The following is a 21,567-nucleotide window of genomic DNA, read 5'->3' as shown; positions in this document are numbered from 1 at the left end:
TGTGGGAAATAATCTGATAATATGACAATTTTGTAAAAAAAAAAATCTTCATTTTGCAAAGAATTGTGGGAAAAAATTACAACTTAAAAAAACTCACCATGCTACTTACTTAATACCTTGGAATGTCTACTTTCTAAAAAGGGGTAATTTGGGGGGTATTTGTACTTTCCTGACTTGTTAGTGTCTCAAGAAATGAGATACACCTGATGTACTGAAGGCTTGATCAGATGTGATCGATTTTCAGTGATTGGTACCATAGATTGTAGACTCTATAACTTTCACAAAGACTAAATAATATACACTAATTTGGGTTATTTTTACCAAAGATATGTAGCAGTATAAATTTTGGCCAAAATGTATGAAGAAAAATTACTAATTACAAAATTTTATGACAGAAACAAAGAAAAAGGCATTTTTTTCACAAAATTTACGGTCTTTTTTTATTTATAGCACAAAAACTAAAAAACACACTAGTGATTAAATACCACCAAAAGAAAGCTCTATTGGTGTGAAAAAAAGGACGCAAATTTTGTACGGGTACAGTGTTGCATGACTGAGTAACTGTCATTCAAATTGTGAGAGCGCTGAAAGTTGAAAATTGGTCCGGGCAGGAAGGTGGTGTAAGTGCCCTGTATTGAGGTGGTTAAAGGAATATTTCATTTTTATTGTTTCACTTTAAACATTATTAAAATCACTGCTCCTGAAAAAATGGTTGTTTTAAAAACTTTTTTTTGCATTGATACATGTCCCCTAGGGCAGTATCCGGGCCCCCAAACACTTTTTATGGCAATAACTTGCATATGAGCCTTTAAAATTAGCGCTTTTGATTTTTCATGTTCGTGTCCCATAGACTTTGATAGAGTTCGCATGTTTGCTAGAACTTTTTGCCTGTTCGCATGTTCTGGTGCAAACGGAAGCGGGGGGTGTTCGTCCCACCCCTAATAGATATATAGTAGTAGACATGACTATAGCAGATCATCTCCCTAACCCCATCCCTGTATAGATTTATAGTAGTAGACATGACTCCTATAGTAGATCATCTCCCTGATCCCATCCCTGTACAGATCTATAGTAGACAGGACTCGTATAGTAGATCATCTACCTGATCTCATCCCTGTGTAGATCCATAGTGATAGACATGACTCCTGTAGTAGAAGATCCCTGTATAAAGGGTATTAGGTGTAGTAGATGATCCCTGTGTATAGGATATTAGGTGTAGATGATCCCTGTGTATAGGGAATAACTGTAATAGAAGATCCCTGTGTATCGGGTATTAGGTGTAGTAGATGATCCCTGTGTATAGGGTATTGGATGTAGTAGAGGATGCCTGTTTATAGGGTATTGGGTGTAGTAGAGGATGCCTGTGTATAGGGTAATAGGTGTAGTAGATGATCCCTGTGTATAGGGTATTAGGTGTAGTAGCCTGTGTATAGGGTATTAGGTGTAGTAGATGATCTCTGTGTATAGGGTATTAGGTATAGTAGCTGATCCCTGTGTATAGGGTATTGGGAGTAGTAGCTGATCCCTGTGTATAGGGTATTATGTGTAGTAGATGATCTCTGTGTATAGGGTATTAGGTGTAGTAGCTGATCCCTGTGTATAGGGTATTACTGTATTAGGTGGTAGTAGCTGATCTCTGTGTATAGGGTATTAGGTGTAGTAGCTGATCCCTGTGTATAGGGTATTACTGTATTAAGTGTAGTAGCTGATCCCTGTGTATAGGGTATTAGGTGTAGTAGCTGGTCCCTGTGTATAGGGCTTTAGGTGTAATAGCTGATCCCTGTGTATAGGGTATTACTGTATTAAGTGTAGTAGCTGATCCCTGTGTATAGGGTATTAGGTGTAGTAGCTGATCCCTGTGTATAGGGTATTACTGTATTAGGTGTAGTAGCTGATGCCTGTATATAGGGTATTAGGTGTAGTAGCTGATCCATGTGTATAGGGTATCAGGTGTAGTAGATGATCCCTGTGTATAGGGTATTAGGTGTAGTAGCTGATCCCTGTGTATAGGGTATTAGGTGTAGTAGCTGGTCCCTGTGTATAGGGTTTTAGGTGTAGTAGCTGATCCCTGTGTATAGGGTATTAGGTGTAGTAGATGATCTCTGTGTATAGGGTTTTAGGTGTAGTAGCTGATCCCTGTGTATAGGGTATTACTGTATTAGGTGTAGGAGATGATCCCTGTGTATAGGGTATTAGGTATAGTAGCTGATCCCTGTGTATAGGGTATTGGGAGTAGTAGCTGATCCCTGTGTATAGGGTATTATGTGTAGTAGATGATCTCTGTGTATAGGGTATTAGGTGTAGTAGCTGATCCCTGTGTATAGGGTATTACTGTATTAAGTGTAGTAGCTGATCCCTGTGTATAGGGTATTAGGTGTAGTAGCTGGTCCCTGTGTATAGGGCTTTAGGTGTAATAGCTGATCCCTGTGTATAGGGTATTACTGTATTAAGTGTAGTAGCTGATCCCTGTGTATAGGGTATTAGGTGTAGTAGCTGATCCCTGTGTATAGGGTATTACTGTATTAGGTGTAGTAGCTGATGCCTGTGTATAGGGTATTAGGTGTAGTAGCTGATCCATGTGTATAGGGTATCAGGTGTAGTAGATGATCCCTGTGTATAGGGTATTAGGTGTAGTAGATGATCCCTGTGTATAGGGTATCAGGTGTAGTAGATGATCCCTGTGTATAGGGTATTAGGTGTAGTAGCTGATCCCTGTGTATAGGGTATTAGGTGTAGTAGCTGGTCCCTGTGTATAGGGTTTTAGGTGTAATAGCTGATCCATGTGTATAGGGTATTAGGTGTAGTAGCTGATCCCTGTGTATAGGGTATTAGGTGTAGTAGATGATCCCTGTGTATAGGGTATTAGGTGTAGTAGCTGATCCCTGTGTATAGGGTATTAGGTGTAGTAGATGATCTCTGTGTATAGGGTTTTAGGTGTAGTAGCTGATCCCTGTGTATAGGGTATTACTGTATTAGGTGTAGGAGATGATCCCTGTGTATAGGGTATTAGGTGTAGTAGCTGATTCCTGTGTATAGAGTATTAGATGTAGTAGAAGTATTAGGTAGGATGTGTCCCTGGCTGGTATTTTAGGTCCAGCTGCTCTCCGCTGTGTGAGTGATGAGAGTGATGCTGAGACAGCTGGGAGAGGGTTAATTGCTCAGCCAGTGGGAAGTGTCGGGTGTAGGCAGGCGGCCAATGAGAGGAGAGATGTGGAGAAAGCCCCTCCCCCCCGGGGGACTCATTCATGCTGTGGGTTGATGCTGTCTCAGTACATACAGAGGGCTAGAAGATCCAGGGTCACCCTACTGCTGCTGCTGTTGCTGGTGTGGAGCAGGTGACAAGGGGGGCAGGAGGACACTGGGACCTCCCCATAATCTGTGTGCCAGCTCTCCATGTTTGGGGTCCAGGATACTTTAGGAAGAGGAGGAACTGTCCTGAGAGACAAAGCCCTGACAGCTGGCATGGATTCTGTCCGCTCCTGGGTGAGGAATGTTGGAGTTGTGGATGCCAAGGTGGCCGCTCAGAGGTAAGAGGGGCAGGGCAGGGGCACGGGGGAGGGTGATCTACAGGGCAAGGCAACTTTCTTACTCCGGGCAAAGGTAGGGAATGATGCTCAGGATGGGGGTGAGGGCTTTGCTCAGACACGGAGGATATATCCAGGGGTGGCATACAAAGGGCATTGCGGAGCTGAACTCTGCTATGTGTGCATACTGGGACTTGTAGTTCCCATGCAGGACTGCAGAGAGCAATTATTGCAAAGAGGAGCAAGATTACAGAGGGACATATGTGCACCCAATTCACACATCTGTTCCATCCCCACAGGCACTACAACCCCCATCCCGACACACACATAACGATCCCAACTTTATCCTTATGATCAGATCCAGTGGCCGGACTGGCCGACAAATATCGCCACTCTCCAGTCTATTACCGGACTGTCTAAACTAGGAGAAAGCATCTCTTTTGGAAAAGTATTATCTATATGGTCTATAGCAGAGGAATAAGATCCATATTAGAAGAGTGTGATTTATAAGATGAATATTACAGGAGTATGATCTATAGTAGAGGAGTATGATCTCTAAGATATATATTAGAGGAGTATGATCTCTCAGATATATATCAGAGGAGTGTGCTCTATAGGATCTCTGTTAGAGGATTATGATCTAAATGAGCTCTATTAGAGAGGAGTATGATCTCTAGAGGAGTATGATCTATTAGATACGTATTAGAGAAGTGTGGTCTATACGATCTCTATTAGAGGAGTGAGGACTATGATCTAAATGATCTCTAATAGAGGAGTATGATTTATATGATCTCTAATAGAAGAGTATGATCTATTAGATGAGTTTGATTCATATGATCCATAACAGAGGATTATGGTCTATATTAGGTAAACAGGATCTACATGATCCATGTTAGAGCGGTATGATCTGTATTAGAGTAGAGTGATCTATAAGATCTATATTAGAGGATTGTAATCTTTAAGATTTATATTGGGGAAGTGTGTTCTATTAGATCTATATTAGAGGAGTTGGATCTTTAAGATCTATATTAGAGGAGTGTGATCTTTAAGATCTACATTAGAGGAGTGTGATATAAGATCTATATCCGAGGAGTGTGATCTATAAGATCTATATTAGAGGAGTGTGATCTATAAGATCTATATTAGAGGAGTGTGATCTATAAGATCTATATTAGAGGAGTGTGATCTTTAAGATCTATATTGGTGGACTGTGATCTATAAGATCTATATCAGAGGAGTGTGATATAAGATCTATATTAAAGGAGTGTGATCTATAAAATCTATATTAGAGGAGTGTGATCTATAAAATCTATATTAGAGGAGTGTGATCTTTCAGATCTATATTAGTAGAGGAGTGTGATCTTTAAAATCTAAATTAAAGGAGTGTGATATAAGATCTATATTTGAGGAGTGTGATATAAGGTCTATATTAGTTGAGTCTGTTCTAAAAGATCTATATTTTAGGAGTTTGTTCTATAAGATCTATATTTGAGGACTTTGATTTATATTATAGGAGTGTGATCTATGAGATTTCTATTAGAGGAGTGTGATCTATAGGATCTGTATAAGAGGAGTGTGATCTATAAGATCCATTTTAGAGCAATATGATGTATATATTAGAGGAGTCTGGTGTATATTGGAGTATGTATATAGACCTGTCAGTGACATGGAAAGTTCGTTCAGTCTTCATACTTTACACCGGATAACACTGCGCAGAGACACAGAGCTTACCCGCAAATGTCCCAACTACATGATATCAGGAAATTTCTGTGTGTAAAAATACAATAAAATAATAAAATTAAGAGAGGGAAGAGATTCGTTCCGACATTCATCTAATAAGCAGCTTGACTTATTAGAAATGTTTTTTAAAAAAAATCTAAAACGAAAAAAGTTTAGAGTAGCAAACATAGGAGGAAAAAACAAATTGTATTGCATTTTATAATTGTGTTTAGACAGGAGGATATATATATATATATATATATATATATATATATATATATATATATATATATATATATATATATATATTCTAAATATATATCTCCCTTTATAAATGGTTGTATATAATCTAAAGTCCTATTCTGAGATCTGTATGTACGGAAAGTAATAACACGGAGCTGTAATATATATACAGAGTATATCGGTCTGTAGTTACAAAACACTTCGTTTTTGGTATTAGATTATCTTTTATCATTAAATGCCCCAAAGTAACATAAAATACCTTACAATAATAAAATAATATTTAGATAAGAAGTTGCTGATAATGAAGTGTCAGTGATTGGCAGTGAGGCGCGATAAGCGCACAACTTGTAGCAGTGAGCGGAGCAACTCACATCACCGGCTGTGTACCCCCAATACACCCAGCACGTTATACACATACACCCCAAACACATACACGTATATTATTATTATTATTTTTTATTTATATTTATTATGGTTGTTATTATTATTATTTTATTTTTATTATTTTCTCATACAACATATATTCATTGTTAGGAGGGAGGGCTGAAAAGTTTGCCAAGTTGACATATTACTATTATTTTGGCAGATTCAGTAGTACGGGGTGTATCTAAAGCAGCTGAACAAAGATACGAACAATTTCCTAAGTTCAAACTCTATTCTCACGCATACAACGATTTTAGTATGGTTTTAGTTTTTTTTTTTTTTTTTACCGTTTTGCATGCAAATATCGGTTCGCAAAATAGTACGCATCGATCCGGATACATTATATATATATATATATATATATATATATATATATATATATATATATATATATATATATATATATATATATATATATATATATATATATATATATATATATATATATATGTTACTTTCTTGTAGGAACATAAATAAGAAGCGTGCTCCTAAAGTTAATATCATATGGGATGTTACATATACACACTTCTATTATCTTGTGTGCAGAATGCAGTGCGATCTCCCTATATGTACTTGTATAGTACGTTGCACCCTGTACTGCAGGTAAACACTAGTAGTAGTAGGGATGTGCTATTTGGCAGTGGACTGTCTGTAGAATAGGACATCTATCCACCCAGAACTTTACGATGATGCAATGTAATTAGAAAATCCAGTCACCTTTTGCAATGCTGCAAAGACAGCGCTATGGTATATGTTACCGACAGCAGTCAACTACTAAGATCTACTTTTGTTCAGTGTTTATGACACAATCCATGCGCTCTCCTGGCAGTGTCGGTATCATTATTGATTTACTATTTATATAATTACTCAGCTAACGCTTGCAGTGAGTGCCAGCGATCTAACACTGGTACTATCCTCAGATGTTCAAGATGCATCAATGCTTTCTACAGTGGTTTGCAGTTCTTAAAAAAAACAAAAAACAAATAAAACCTTGTCATATAAAGTGTTGCAAATAAATTATTATACGAGAATCTATTGCAAGTAGCTATTTGCCTATTGAATACTAATTATTGTCACTCTGCAGTGAGCTGGTAAAATATAGTTCCTGCTCATTATATATATTATATGTCTTGCTCATTGAAAACCATGTAGGTTTTTGTGTAGGGTATCTGCAGACACATTTTACAATTGTCCTGCAAGCTGGGATTTCAGTGACCCATTGAATATTTGAGTGACAAAAAAACACCAGTCTGGCCACCATAAGCACTTCCAGAGCCAATCTGGGGTACTTTGTAAAACTGTTCACTATTTCTTTTTTAAAACTAGACAAAACATCTTAGTTTATCTAATTTTGTACTTGTCAAAATGTACTGTTTTAGGAGGGACTTTTAGGAGGACTTTTGAAAAAATGAATTTGTTTTGGAGCAGTGTAAGAATTGATCAGCCTACATGTCATATAATTACATAATTTGCTGATGGCCTTGTTTTTGTGCAGAGTATCTATCTATCTATCTATCTATCTATCTATCTATCTATCTATCTATCTATCTATCTATCTATCTATCTATCTATCTATCATATATATATATATATATATATATATATATATATATATATATATATATATATATATATATATATATATATATAGTTCTTTTTTTCAAAGATATCATTAATACAGCTGTGCATTGGGCCTGGCATCTGACCCGCAGCAAGGCACATATCAGTAGGGTGGCATCAAGACTGCAATGTATATAATTTAAACTTCTGCTGTGTCCCTTACAGTGGGGTGGCAGTGTCCCGGGCACACTTTGAGAAACAACCACCATCCAACCTGCGGAAATCAAACTTCTTCCACTTTGTGCTGGCATTGTACGACCGACAGGGACAGCCCATAGAGATAGAGCGGACTTCGTTTGTGGATTTTGTAGAGAAAGACAAGGTAAGTCCTGAACATTTATTATTTGGGACATACAGTTCACTGTGTTATATGCACTGACAGCCAGTGCCAATCATTATATGGACTTCCACTAATAAATCCAGTTTTCATTAGATAAAAAGCAACATATGTACACTTATCTTATATACATTATGTATACTGTCACACTATGTACTGAAATATATGGTACACAGCAATGTTATGTGGTATAATGAGTATGGGTTTTTATTACTTTATATTGTTATATTTACCAAGTATTTACATTATATACAGTACTATGAGGATGAGTTTATATAATCATGTGTACATAGTTGACAGTAAAGATCATGCATCATAAAGTTGCTGCAGTGTAGAGAGAATGGGAATATCTGTTATATACATTGCTGTGTGTGATTTACAGAGAGTTCTAAGGGGAGTACAGTAGGATGGATTTTTTTATTACATTACATTAGATTCCAGGCAATCGTGGTTCAGGAATTGTATGATTCTCTGCAGCTAAGCAAAAAAATTGGGAGGCAAAACCAAAAATTTGCAGTTTACTGATTTGCCTTTGTAAATTTTTTTTCACTTAACTATATAACTATAACTTAACTATATACATGGTACACAGAGAGAATATACCTTAGATAATATAGAGTGTTATAAATAGTGCACAGCTGGATGATATTATATGCAGAGTATCATATGGTGTATGTAGCAGGTATATGCTTTAGATTATTTATAGTCTAGGATGTGGTATACAGTCATATGATGGTTTACGCTGTATACTGTGTTATGTAGGGTGTGCATGGCATATGCAGTGCAGTTGCACAATGAATTTATGTTATATATAATTTTATTTGGTGCAATCACAGTTTTGCTTAAGTATGTTGTTGTGTGACGTACAGTCAAAGGATGAGTTTATTACATCATTTATTGTTCTATTTGTTGTTAAATGAGTGTTAGCTTACAGCCTTATAAACAATGTTGTACGTATAAACTATATGTTATGATCCTACAGTTGTAATATGACTTTACCTTTAAATTGCACAGTGTTCTGGTATTCTGGTTATATACATGTTGGATGTAATAATGTGAGTTCTACACACGTGTATACTGTAGGTATGATGTGTATGTATGTGTCCAGGTATCCAGCACATATCTTGACTCTCCTGTGTACAGGGTGTCCATACTGAATTATGTCTGTCATTTAGCCCCCCATACATATGTGGACACTTTTCAAAATTTGGACTATTTCGACCAACTGCAATGAATGTTAGTGAAAATATTATCTTTAAAGTGTCTTATCCAATTGGATCAGCCATTGTATGGAGATACGGGGAGCAGTTAAGCAATAACCCAGTGTTACCCATAGATGCATGGATTGGCCATACATGGTCAATCCAATGTGCCCAATTCAAACATCATTTGTCTTGAGGTTAATGACCAACAGGGCTTCCCATGGGGGCTATAATGATCACTTCCGATCAACTATAGAGAAAAGAAAATGAATAGATCACTGCGCATGCACAACATTTTGCCCATATCTGCCCATCAATGGCTGGCCTTAAATAAACTGTCCCTGTATCTGAGTCCCCCCCCCCCAAAAAAAAAAAAAAATCTGAAATGAGAGAATCTATCTGAATTGGTTGATGAACTTTACAAAGTCTGACTTGGGGATTTCATTGTAGCATAATATCACTGAAATATTATAATGGTCCCAATAAGCAGGCATGAGAAGTGGAAATCTAGTGGAAATAGGCATAGGGGTTGATTTACTAAAACTGGAGAGTGCAAAATCTGGTGCAGCTATGCATAGAAACCAATCAGCTTCCAGTTTCCAGTTTTTTTTTTCAAAGCTTAATTGAGCAAGCTGAAATTAGATGCTGATTGGTTTCTATGCAGAGCTGCATGCAATTTTGCACTCTCCAGTTTTAGTAAATCAAGCCCAGTATTTCACTTTAAAAATGTTCACCCCTTTGTATAATATATTTGAATCAACACCTAACTCTCCAGGCCTTATACTTCTCATTAGGCAGCGTCTCATGCAATCTAAACGATAATATTAGAGCTTGTAGTACTATAGGTGTTGGGAGGCCATGAGTATCTCCTTATTCCCCATTTTTCCTCTATTAAGTGAAGATATTACACAGTCCTGGCTCCCTGTGACAGCTCCTTATACATCTGCCTATTATTGACCCTCATTTCTGTAGTGTCTTTTGTCCAATGTCCAGTCTGATGGGATACATAAGCATATTGATTGTGAGTATGGTGTCCAGTATTCATTACCAAATAATGACTGGGTGGAAGGCACTAATTTGGTAGGAGCTATTGATTACTGTGTCCTCATTTCAAAGCAGGGATTAAAAATGATTAATGAGATAATTTTGCCAGTAACTGTGCACCAAGTGTTGTTTTTATGATAAAATGGTATGTTCAGCTGATTGACCATGAAACATTGACTGGGGGAAATGGTAGATTTATTACATTTGTGATCCTTTTAACTAGCGTGACTTTAAAACAATGTTTTTTTTTTTTTTTTTTACAATGCTAGTTAATAGAAATTAATCTCTTATCCTCCTAAACATTTACATGTATACATATACAGTATATACTGTATATCTATATATATAACTATATATATAGATAGATATAATATATATATAGATAGATAGATAGATAGATAGATAGATAGATAGATAGATAGATAGATAGATAGATACATTTTGTGTACATCTCTTAAATTAGGGTATTTTCCCCTCTACCAATTACAATCCTACTTTAGAGAAAAATGGTCAGTAAGGTTTAGCTATATTTATGTATATAAATATAATATGTATGGCATTTTTAAGGCTCTAATGCCTGTATAGATAAAATAGGAAGGCTTTTATATATATTAAATATATATATATATATATATATATATATATATATATATATATATATAATTAATTAATATTATATATATTTAGTATACTTAATTTATAACATAGGCTGAAAAATAACCTGAAAATATAATAGTATAGTTGGCCAACATCTGTTTTTGTAGAGAAAATTAACCTGGACTAAACAGTTTATAATTGCCATGATAAAATGTATTTGTACCCTAAAGTATTTAATTTTTCTGTTTAACTGTGTACAGTAATGGCATTCACATTGTGTTTGATAGAGCTGCTACCTAAGACAGCTGTCGTCCTAGAAATAATGCTTTTATTGTATAGTATATTATCTCTTTCATGAGAGATGTAGTTTGAGTTGAGTGCCATGAACAAATGATATAAAATGTATACATTTAATATAACACGACTTTTATCTCTAAGGAACTGAGCACTGAGAAGACCAATAACGGCACACACTACCGACTGCAGCTCCTCTACAGCAATGGTAAGCCCATTCAGATATACTGGATACCTGGTTACTTTTTCATGAATGGACCTCTTGTGTATTTGGGACAATGAGTAGCATTAACATCGATTTGATATTTTGGCACACTGTGGCAGACTGAAAAGTATTTATTTCTTGATGTGGCAATGATAAAAAAAAAAGCTGATTGTCTTGTAGTGTGTAGAGCAAAGAGAGGTGCAATAGCAAAAAATGAATGGCTGGCTACAGTAGAACTATAAGTCTCAGCATGCACTGCACAGATTGAGACTTGTAGTGTAACAACAGCTAGTTTACGAGGGCACAAAGTCAAACTACATAGCCAAGTTAATAATTATGCTTGTATATAGCATTATACCTATGTATGTAACAACCTTATTTTATCAGTGTCTTACATAAGAACATTTGTTCTTCCCCCACAACAGCCTATCAGATTAAATTTCTGGCACAGGTTTGAATCTGATTGGCTGCTACAGATAGTTTTCCTTATTTTATAACACACTCAAGCATTACTTTTCTTACCCGTCCTCTAATATGTAAACTTGCACACATGTATACAATTTGTAGCATACAATGATTATATCTGGCCCGGAGCAGTATTCAATCTGGTACACTTATTCTGTACTAAATGAGGTTAATTTACTAAAGGCAAATGGGCATTTTACTATGCAAGGGAGTGTGGAGAAAATTCACTTTGCAAAGAATATCCAATCACGTGCAAGGTAAATAAAGAAGTATTTTTGATTGCATGTGATTGGATGATGGAAGTCAGCAGCGCTTCTTTTCATTCACTAAACTAAAGGAAAATTCCCTTCCCTTATAAAAGCATAATGAAATCTGTATATTATGGTAAGGAAATGGCAAAAATGATCTGTAAAAAACTGCCAAGCTGATATTCAGTTATTTATTTTTGTTTTTAGCTTTTAAACAGAGATCTGGGCCTAGGGGTGGGCAACTGACAAGCTTTTTTTTGGGGGGGGGGGGGAGAAGGTAGGAGATTAACCTTTTTGTAATAGTTTTATTTTCTTGTCTTACTTTAGAAAGATCAACATTTTAAAACTTACATTATACTCCACAGAGAATGTACTGCTACATTTGTGTAACTTTTACAGAACTTTTCAGCCACAACCGTCTTTGGTCAATAGGGGAGGTACAATAAAAGTGCTTGTAGGGGCAGCACAACCAAAATCTGCCCATGATTATTAAACGTTGCTTTGTCCTACATAGTGTACCTAAATTAAATAATCTACTGGGGAGCTTTTTATGGATTTTGTTGAATAAAGGTGGAAGCGTAAACAGAAATAAAAAATGGAGAAGCTAATTGTTGAAGCACAATGGTCCAGCACAGCCTCTTGTGCCACGTGCATATAACTGGAACAGGCAAGCGGTGAGGTATGTTAGGTGGATTCATTTTTTCAGCGTCGAGATCTTTCCCAAGTATAGGTACCAGGAGCTTTTGGTGCCAATGCTTTTAGCGTACACAGGATAACCTATCAATAGGTTTAAGTTAGTATTATGGTAAAGGTTAGTGGTAAGGTTGGCGTTAAAGCATAAGGGTTTAGGCTAAGGGTGAGGGTTATTATTAGGTTTATAATTTAGGGGGTTAGGTGTCTTCTTAGGTCTTAGTGCTAAGGGTAAGATTAATTGTTAAGGTTAGGGTGAGGTTATGAGTTAAGTGTTAGGGTCAGATTAGGTGTTCAGGTTTGCATTTTAGTGTTAAGTTAAGGGTAAAGAGTTAGGGGGTGGTTGAGTGCTACGTTTAGGGACTAAGTTAAGTTTTAAGGTTTGGATGAGGGGAAGGTTAAATATTTTTATTGAATAGCGCAGACAATCACCTTGTTTTATATAAGTATTAGGGTCAACCTAAAGGTTAAGTTAAGGTTAGAAGTAAGGACGTGTGAGGAGACATATTTTTTTTTTTTCTAATTGTTTTTGGTCCTAAAATAGCAATGAAAACCAACATACTGAAAATAGGTGTACTTCATAAATTCGGAATCATGAAGTATTCGTTTTTATTTTATCAAAATATGTAAATTTGCCAGCTGTGTAACAAGTCGTACAACAATGCGAGATGTAATATATCGATAAGTAAAACATTATCACAGATGTTAGAGTCAGATTGAAAAAAGTTTGCTGTTGTCAGGTGCTGTCCCTGGTGAATAGGTGTGTATGTACATATTTAATAGGAAAAGACTGGCTCAGTTGAAATCAATGCAGAAGGCATTGGATATTCAAATTCATTAATAAAAACAAAAACATTTCATTTGTGTTAGTTTATCATTGTGTACTATAATTATTTTTGATCAAATCAATAATTTATTTCTTGGCAAAGATTTATTTTGAGTTTGCTCACAAATCAAATTTTTTTAATTTATTTTTGATCTGGTATTTTACAAATGCCTTAAAAAAATTCTGAATATGCAACATTTTAGAGAAGATAGGGTGCAAATTTCAGAATGAAATGCTAAATTGGTAGTTGTTTTCATCTCTATTTTAGATTGAATTCTGCGTAAAATCAGCTTGATATAAATAATCTGTTCAGTATTATCAATACATTTAAAAATACTTCTATGTATAATTTGCAATTATATATGTTCCTAGGTTAGCCATATTTGTTCTCTTTGCAATTTATTTGTTTATTGCAGGTTTTTTTACAGCGCCGTCAATTTAAGCAATGCTTTACATATATATTGTACTTTCAGATCAGTCCCTGCCCTCCTGGAGCTTACAATCCAAGGGCCCTAACTCACATTTATATGTACACATAATAGAGCCAATTTCGACAGGAGCCAATTAACCTACCATCATGTCTTTGGAGTGTGGGAGGAAACTGGAGTTCCCGGAGGAAACCCACAAAGGCACAAAGATAACACATTTTAAAATTCTCTACTTCTTTAGTAAATAAACAGAAAGTAATTGCAGTGAGCCACTGAGAGATCCCTCAATTAATCTACAAATCTCTAAGTGTATGTAAATTCAAAATCTATTTTGCAGCAAAGTTCCTTACCTGGAGATCCTGCCAGTGACAGCACTTCCTGTATCAAGCTGACAACGGTAAATTACTGTGTACAGCTGTGTACGGCAATAAAAAATCTTGAATAGTATATAATAAAGTATATATATATCTATCTATATATATATAGATAGATATATATATATATCTATCTATATATCTATCTATATATATAGATATATAGATAGATATATATATATACTGTATATATATATATCTATATATAATAAAAATATGTGCTCCATGAAAGGCTACTCTACTTTTCTTGATCACTTAAAATAGGCCAAATGCCAGAGAATATGCTCTGAGTAGAGCTGATTTCACCTATACAGACATGTATGCGTGTTGGCAGAGATGCCAGAGGAGCCAGATCTAAGCTTTGGTAAACAAGCAAATGCTCTTCTCATGTCTGTGTGGGTTTCCTCCAGGCACTCTGGTTTCCTCCCCCAACCCAAAACCTACTGGTAGGTCATCCAAATGAGCATGTAAATGCATTAGAATCTTTAACGCTCCTCGAGGGCAGGCCCCAGGGGAATGAATTTTACAGTATTATATAAATTGATGAAATTAATAAATATTAGTTCTCCTCCTCACTTCATGTTTTTCTCATTTCAGGTGTCCGGACTGAACAAGATCTCTTTGTCAGACTTATTGACTCCGTGACAAAACAAGTGAGTTCCATTCATGAATATATATAATAATTAATCGTATGTTGTTTGAAGGTTCCTGAAAAGCTTTAAAGCTTACCAGTGAAAAGCAGTTAAACTTTTGTCTGAAGATACACGGTATAACTGTTCCTACTGCACCGGCTGTGCATTACAGCTATATAAGTTCACTCATGTTCCCCTGTTCAGATGTCTGCATAGTTCAGGTTTACACATATTTATGGGCCTGAGAACACAAGGTACACCCATGAACAGATGTGAAATCCCATAGAGCATGCTCTATTTCCTGTAAATGCAAAAGGCTTATTTTGGCAGAATTTCCCAAGATGCATTACAAACCCCAGATTACTGGCCAACTTAAAGCTGAACTAAAGTCAGCAATACTTCCATTGGTCCGATGCCCACAAGGTCCCTCACTGGCATCTTCCTCTGGGTGCTGGTCTTTGGCTGTCTTGATTGGCCAGGGTTGCATGATGTAACTCCCATGCATGCACAGGAGTACAGTCATTCTGGCATACAGATACCATGCCTGGAAGCTAAATTGAGCTGTACATATGCAGCCCAGTATACATTTAAAAAAAGAATACCAGTAGGCAAGTAAGTTTATTTAATAGTAGAAGAGAAATTGCAATGTCTCTTCTACCATGAAGATCCTAACTGCTCACAATTTTGTAAATGTAAAATGTATTTCCACTTTTTGTTATTAAAGATGCAAAGTTTCAGGATAACTTAGATCTCTTCGGTATGTATAAAGCCTGAAGAGAAGATCTAATTTATTTGAAATCTTGCATCTTTAATAACTTAAGTTAACTAACAAGTGTTATCACTTAAACTCCAACATTCTGCATTAAATGGTGGCTAACATGGCCCAATACTCAACTGCTGTTAGACCCCTGATTAGACTTTAGATCAGTGCTTGTACAAAGGGCTTTGGAACAAAGCAGAAGAAGCAAAAGGGAGGGGGGATTTTTTTTGTCATGAAAGGTCTGTGTTTCAGTAACTATACCCTGCAAACCAATGGCAGTCTGCTATTTCAAAGAGTTTTCAGTGAGAATAATGGGTCCAGATTAATGAGAATTAAACATATTCTGCAAAGATGTAGAGGGTATCATTTGATGTGATGAGTGATGGTGAATTGATCTTTCTTATTACAGCCAATAGCATATGAAGGACAGAATAAGAACCCGGAAATGTGCAGAGTCCTACTCACACATGAGGTCATGTGCAGGTAAGAATGGATCCTGTGACTTCCTGCTACACTTTAGTGCCTAAAGACCTGTTTCACGTGGGCTTCAGCTTGTATAAGAGCAGTGTGAACAGCAAGCTTTTTATAAAGCATTTGCAGAGCTTTTAGCAAGCTTTGTTGAAGCTTTTAAAGTATCATTCAAATCCAGTTTGTAAATGTTGAACACAGATCCTAATGGGAGTGCTGATTGTCACTTTAAAGAGGAGGGAAAGCCCCCTTCCTGAAAAATTTTAAGTCAACTATAAATACTGCAGCTGCTGACTTTTAACATATGGACACTTACCTGTCCTGGGAGCCTGCGATGTTGGCACCCCAGCCTTTCTTCGGATTGGCTGTCGGGTGCAGCTACCACCATTGCTGGTAAGAGAACCTGGCAGTGAAGCCTTTTCACTTCACAGACGGTTCCCTACTGCGCATGCGCAAAGCACGCTGCTTTTTCTAATTAGTCCAGCGGCGGAGGAAGGAGGAGGGGGCCGAACTTCCGTGAGACGGGGCCGCGGCCCCATCCACCGAAAGCGGGGAGCGGTACCTGTCGAAAACAGGTACCCGTTCCCCCTCCCCCCTGAAAGGTGCCAAATGTGGCATCGGAGGAGGGGGGAGACGGATAAGCAGAAGTTCCACTTTTGAGTGGAACTCCCCTTTAAACAAGCTGCTAGGAGGCTTCAACAAGCTAAAATAGTACTGAAGCCTTCCAGCAGCTTGTTTAAAGTGACAAACAGGACTCTCATTAGGATCTGTGCTTGACATTTAAAAAACTGGAGTTGAATGATACTTTAAAAGCTTCTACAAAGCTTGCTGAAAGCTCTGCAAATGCTTTGTAAAAAGCTTGCAGTTCACACTCCTCTTTTACCAGCTGAAGCCCATGTGGAACGGCTGTAAGGTCTTACACGTAGAAGTGTCATAGAAGTGCAATAGTGTTTATTGGCTGTAACATCCAGTAAGAGACACTTTTTAATTCTCCTGTATTAAATGAAAACACGAAAAGGGGGATTTGAATGTTTGCTATGGGTAGCTGGAACTGCTCTTACTTTGGCCACTTTTTACATGAGTTTAGATCAATACCATTTGCTCCATCTTCAGTAAATTCACTACCAATCAAGAAAATAAACATTTTTCTTGTATGCATATATTTAGTTTAGCTATCCATTCCTTGAGGTATTTAGTTTGGGTATATACTTTGGACTGGCAAGTTACTCAGAGTGGTAGCATTTAGCATATGAGTTAAGGCAACATATTTTTGAATATGCTGGATGAGCAAAATTGTCTACTTTTGGATTTGTGGAGATGACAGCACCACTTTACATGTACCCATGCCTTGGTTTTACTGTGATGTTTCTTGCAGACAATTAAAGTGACACTACCATGAGAGAAATATGGGGGTTGCCATTGCTGGACTTATCTTTATACTTGTTTCTGGTCAGTGACTCAGGAAGCTTTAAAGTCATTGCATCAGCCATGACTAAGGACTAGCATCTGAAACGCGTAGGCTGTTTTTACAGCGTTGTAAATATCTTTTCAATAAAAGAATACTATTTTTTGGATGTCATCCTGAGTGCTGACCATCCCTTCCCTTATTGCATTAGCATAACATGTCAAACCTGTCTTTACTCATAACCCCCTATCAAGTCACATGAATTTACATAATAATAACAATAATAATAATTTGTATACCTTATAGCTGCCGTAAAACACTTATACATCTGCTTTTTATTTTCGATACTCCTTGGGAGCAAGTCTGTCATCTTTGCTTTTCCTAACAGGTATCGGTTAACTGTTACCCCTCAAGATAGATAAACTTCAAGGCTGAAGTTAATAACATCTCTATTTATATATCCTGTAGCTATTTAGTTCAGCCCTGACTCCTTACTGATTCAGTCCAGGAACAAAAGGCTAATTAGTAACTGCACCCAATTAGTGACTTGTGCCTCATTGTAGATCAGATAATTGTCATAGCTTTCATTAGAAACTTTATAAACTCTAATGTCACACCACAAAAAGGCTCTGCCGCTGGAGACTGATGAAAGTAGAGGCACTAACTCTTTCTACTTGAAGGGGAAGTAGGGACAATGAAAAATACAGTGTGGAGGTATATTAGCAAACCTGGAATAGTATAATTGGCCTATTATTGTAAAATTCCAACTTAGGAGGATAGAGCAGTTTAAAACATATGTATCAGAAGATAAATGATGAGAGGTCATTTAGTGTAGGACCTATGGCAGCAGGACCACTAGGGAGGCACAAACTGGCCTATTGATGAATCTGTTCAAGAATTGGGTCTCAGGTTTTACAATAACAGTGGCTGATAAGCTAAAATCTACTACTGAAAGTCAGCTGAGTCGCAAAGAAGTGTGGCTGCTCCACCTGTAAATGGTGGAAACAATGCCATACCAACCCTGACCCTCTTGACTCCTTCATGCTTCTTTTAGCTGAAAGAATCCTACAGTTAGTTGGACCTTGTAAACTATGTGTACAGTTGGAGCGTTTTTTTTTTCTGTTATTTTAAGAATAGGCTGAAGGGATTAAACCATCAATAACATGGATTTTGTGTATATGTAATCTGCAACATAAGCCGAACATCTTCCAACAAACTGTTATTGCAACAAAAGTACCAGTTATGGCAATGAGCCTTTCACTAGGAAGGCGCTTTTGGTTCCAAATTAGTAAGCAAATGTCTAAAGAGTGTGCCAGTGTCAGAATCTCTTCACTTGCATAGCCAGCTTTGGGCAATAAAATTGCCCTTTGACTGTAAAACAATTAAAACAACACCTGGTGCTTGCAGCAGGTAGCAACTGAGAAGATGTGGTGGGCCCTGTGGCACATTTGTATCTTCCGCAGTAGGTTGCGTCTGTTCTGTTACAATGTAATGGGACATTTTAATGTGTGGCAGACTGATGGGAGGCTGTGTAAAGACTACAGCTGCTTAATAAGAGAGACACTGACAGGCTGCATTGCTCACAGCTGGGACTCAGCACTGGGCTGGGCCGGCTGCTGGTCACCCTGTCCTCCTCAGACAGATGGTGGGAATTTATACACTTTTGTTATGCAATCAGCAGGAACAGAATGCAGCACAAAGGCTGACGGCAGACCTGCCCTGGTGCACAGTGTGTATGCAGAGTAATGTGTGGGTGAAGAGCCTGGTGTCTGGACAGTGTTTTCAGGTCAACTCAATGGCATGACCTCTACTGTTGATGTGACATTGGTATATTTCTGAAACATTTTACTGTCCAGGAACACTGTGCCAGTCCGTTGACCTTTCTTCCTCTCCAAATGCCAAAGTACCTTATGGGATCATGTACCACCAGTTATAGCCTATAAAGAAATTAGGATTTTATTGATGAATTACTCTATCCAAAAGGTATATAGATGGAACCAACAGACTAAGTAAGTCCCTGGCTTCATATGTCTTGGATAGTCCAATAGAAAAATCTCTCTGAGAAATCTCTGACTTTATTTCTGTCCACTTGGATTTTCGATGTCCCTGCCCACCTTTGTATGTTCCAGTACATCCTATTACATTTTTCATGATAGTAAATCGAAAATCCAAAATGGAGAGTGGGATGGCCACAGCAGGTGTGTACATCCAGCAGCTCAAACGCACATATCTCACCATTGGATTCCCAATGTGTGGAAAAGGTGGAGGTTTAACTCCAAAAAAAAAATGTAAATACTAGTTTTATATTAGCCCTTTAATGCGGAACTAAACTCTCTGATCCTTTTCAGCCATGGAAGCTGCCATCTTAGCTTATGTTTGATCTGCAACTGCCATGGTGCTGCACATGTGATCAAGTTATAACGCCAGAGTATAAGCAAATAAGACAGTTAGCAATCCCGGTATGCCAGGAATGTAACTGTTTTTTGAAAACATCAAATGAAATACATTTCTTAATCTGCTTACAGATATTAGAAGGTGGTTGAAAATGTTTGAACTGATAGGGCAGCTGCCAAAGACATAGGATCATCACCCAGCTGCAAACTGTCACATCATGTGACTATCATGTTATGCCCACGTACTCTGATGTATATCCTCACAGTATATTCTTCAGAGGAGCAAGTGCCAAGTTTTGCACAAAAATTGGGGGATGGGGGAAGGTTCTGGTGTTTTGCTGAGACCCTGAATAGAGTAAAAGAGCCTTCCCCATTCTCTAGCACTTAGCACAGATAGCAAGAGCATACCACATCAATTGATTAAATCTAACGTATTGGCTGATAAAACATTTTCATGTTGGAACATGTATTGTCAAATCTCTATCAAGTTTAGAAATGGTCTGCATTGTAAACTTGACCCAGGGTTATTACCAGTGGCGGCTGGTGCTCAAAATTTTTGGGGGGCGCAAACAAACTGAAAAATTTTGAAAAATAACCCCATCAAATGCAGCCTCACTGTGCCCATCAAACGCAGCCACTGTACCAAACGCAGCGACTGTACCATCAAACGCCGCCACTGTGCCATCAAATGCTACCACTTTGCCAATCAATCGCAGCCACTATGCCCATCAAACGTAGCCACCGTGCCATTAAACGCTGCCACTTTGCCCATCAAACACAGCCACTGTGCCCATCAAATGCTGCCACTGTGCCCCAAATGTTGCCACTGTGCCCCAAATGTTGCTACTGTGCCCCAAGTGCTGCCACTGTGCCCCAAATGTTGCCACTGGGCCCATTAAATGCTGCTACTGTGCCCCAAATGCTGCCACTGTGCCCCAAATGTTGCCACTGTGCCCCAAGTGCTGCCACTGTGCCCCAAATGTTGCCACTGGGCCCATTAAATGCTGCTACTTTGCCCCAAATGCTGCCACTGTGCCCCAAATGTTGTCACTGTGCCCCAAGTGTTGCCACTGTGCCCCAAGTGCTGCCACTGTGCCCCAAATGTTGCCACTGTGCCCCAAGTGCTGCCACTGTGCCCCAAATGTTGCCACTGTTCCCCAAGTGCTGCCACTGTGCCCCGCTGTCTGCCTGGCACTTACCTTGTCTCCGGTGGGCAGTGGGTGATGGCGGCAGGCACGAGCGGTGTCCAGTGTCCTCCATTTCTTCCCTGATCCTGATGTCTTCTCCCACTTGCTCCTCCTCTCGTCCTCTGCTATGATTGGGTGCCTGATAAGTGTCCAATCACAGCGCCTGTCATTTCAGCCAATCAGGTGACAGGTAACACAATTCCTTTGCTTTGCTAATATACAGCTGAGTGAGAAGTGAATGCACAGCGTTGTGCCCGCTTCTCACATCTTTGGGCGCCTATTAGAGCCTATGGCTCTAATCAGGTGCTTCCAAAAAACACCCGCCGGTGTAATTCAGATGCCCGGCGCCCGAAAATGGGCCGGGAACCTGAATAGGGGGTGTCAGCAGCGACCATAGCAATGCATGAAACTATCTATGGTGATTAGAGCGGTGCAGGGGGGGGGGGGGGGCGGCGCTCCTGCGCCCTTTATGGATGCACCACC

The 21,567-nt window shown here is 38.1% G+C and overlaps 1 protein-coding gene across 4 annotated transcripts in view; it reads left to right on the top strand.

The window, feature by feature from the left end:
* Positions 1–3,269: 3,269 nt before the first annotated feature.
* Positions 3,270–21,567, top strand: part of EBF2 (EBF transcription factor 2) — a 132,641-nt gene continuing 114,343 nt past the window's right edge. For all 4 annotated transcript variants that reach the window (XM_073622238.1, XM_073622236.1, XM_073622237.1 and 1 more), the window contains exons 1-5: positions 3,270–3,527; positions 7,695–7,851; positions 11,148–11,211; positions 14,837–14,892; positions 16,041–16,114. In XM_073622238.1, coding sequence (XP_073478339.1) covers positions 3,394–3,527; positions 7,695–7,851; positions 11,148–11,211; positions 14,837–14,892; positions 16,041–16,114 — 485 coding nt within the window. In that variant the 5' untranslated portion in view covers positions 3,270–3,393. The remainder of the gene's footprint in view (positions 3,528–7,694; positions 7,852–11,147; positions 11,212–14,836; positions 14,893–16,040; positions 16,115–21,567) is intronic.

The sequence above is a fragment of the Aquarana catesbeiana genome, linkage group LG03 (assembly GCF_042186555.1).
Source record: "Aquarana catesbeiana isolate 2022-GZ linkage group LG03, ASM4218655v1, whole genome shotgun sequence".
Lineage (NCBI taxonomy): Eukaryota > Metazoa > Chordata > Amphibia > Anura > Ranidae > Aquarana > Aquarana catesbeiana.
The sequence above is the reverse complement of the archived record's forward strand: the minus strand, read 5'-3'. Positions and strand labels throughout refer to the sequence as shown.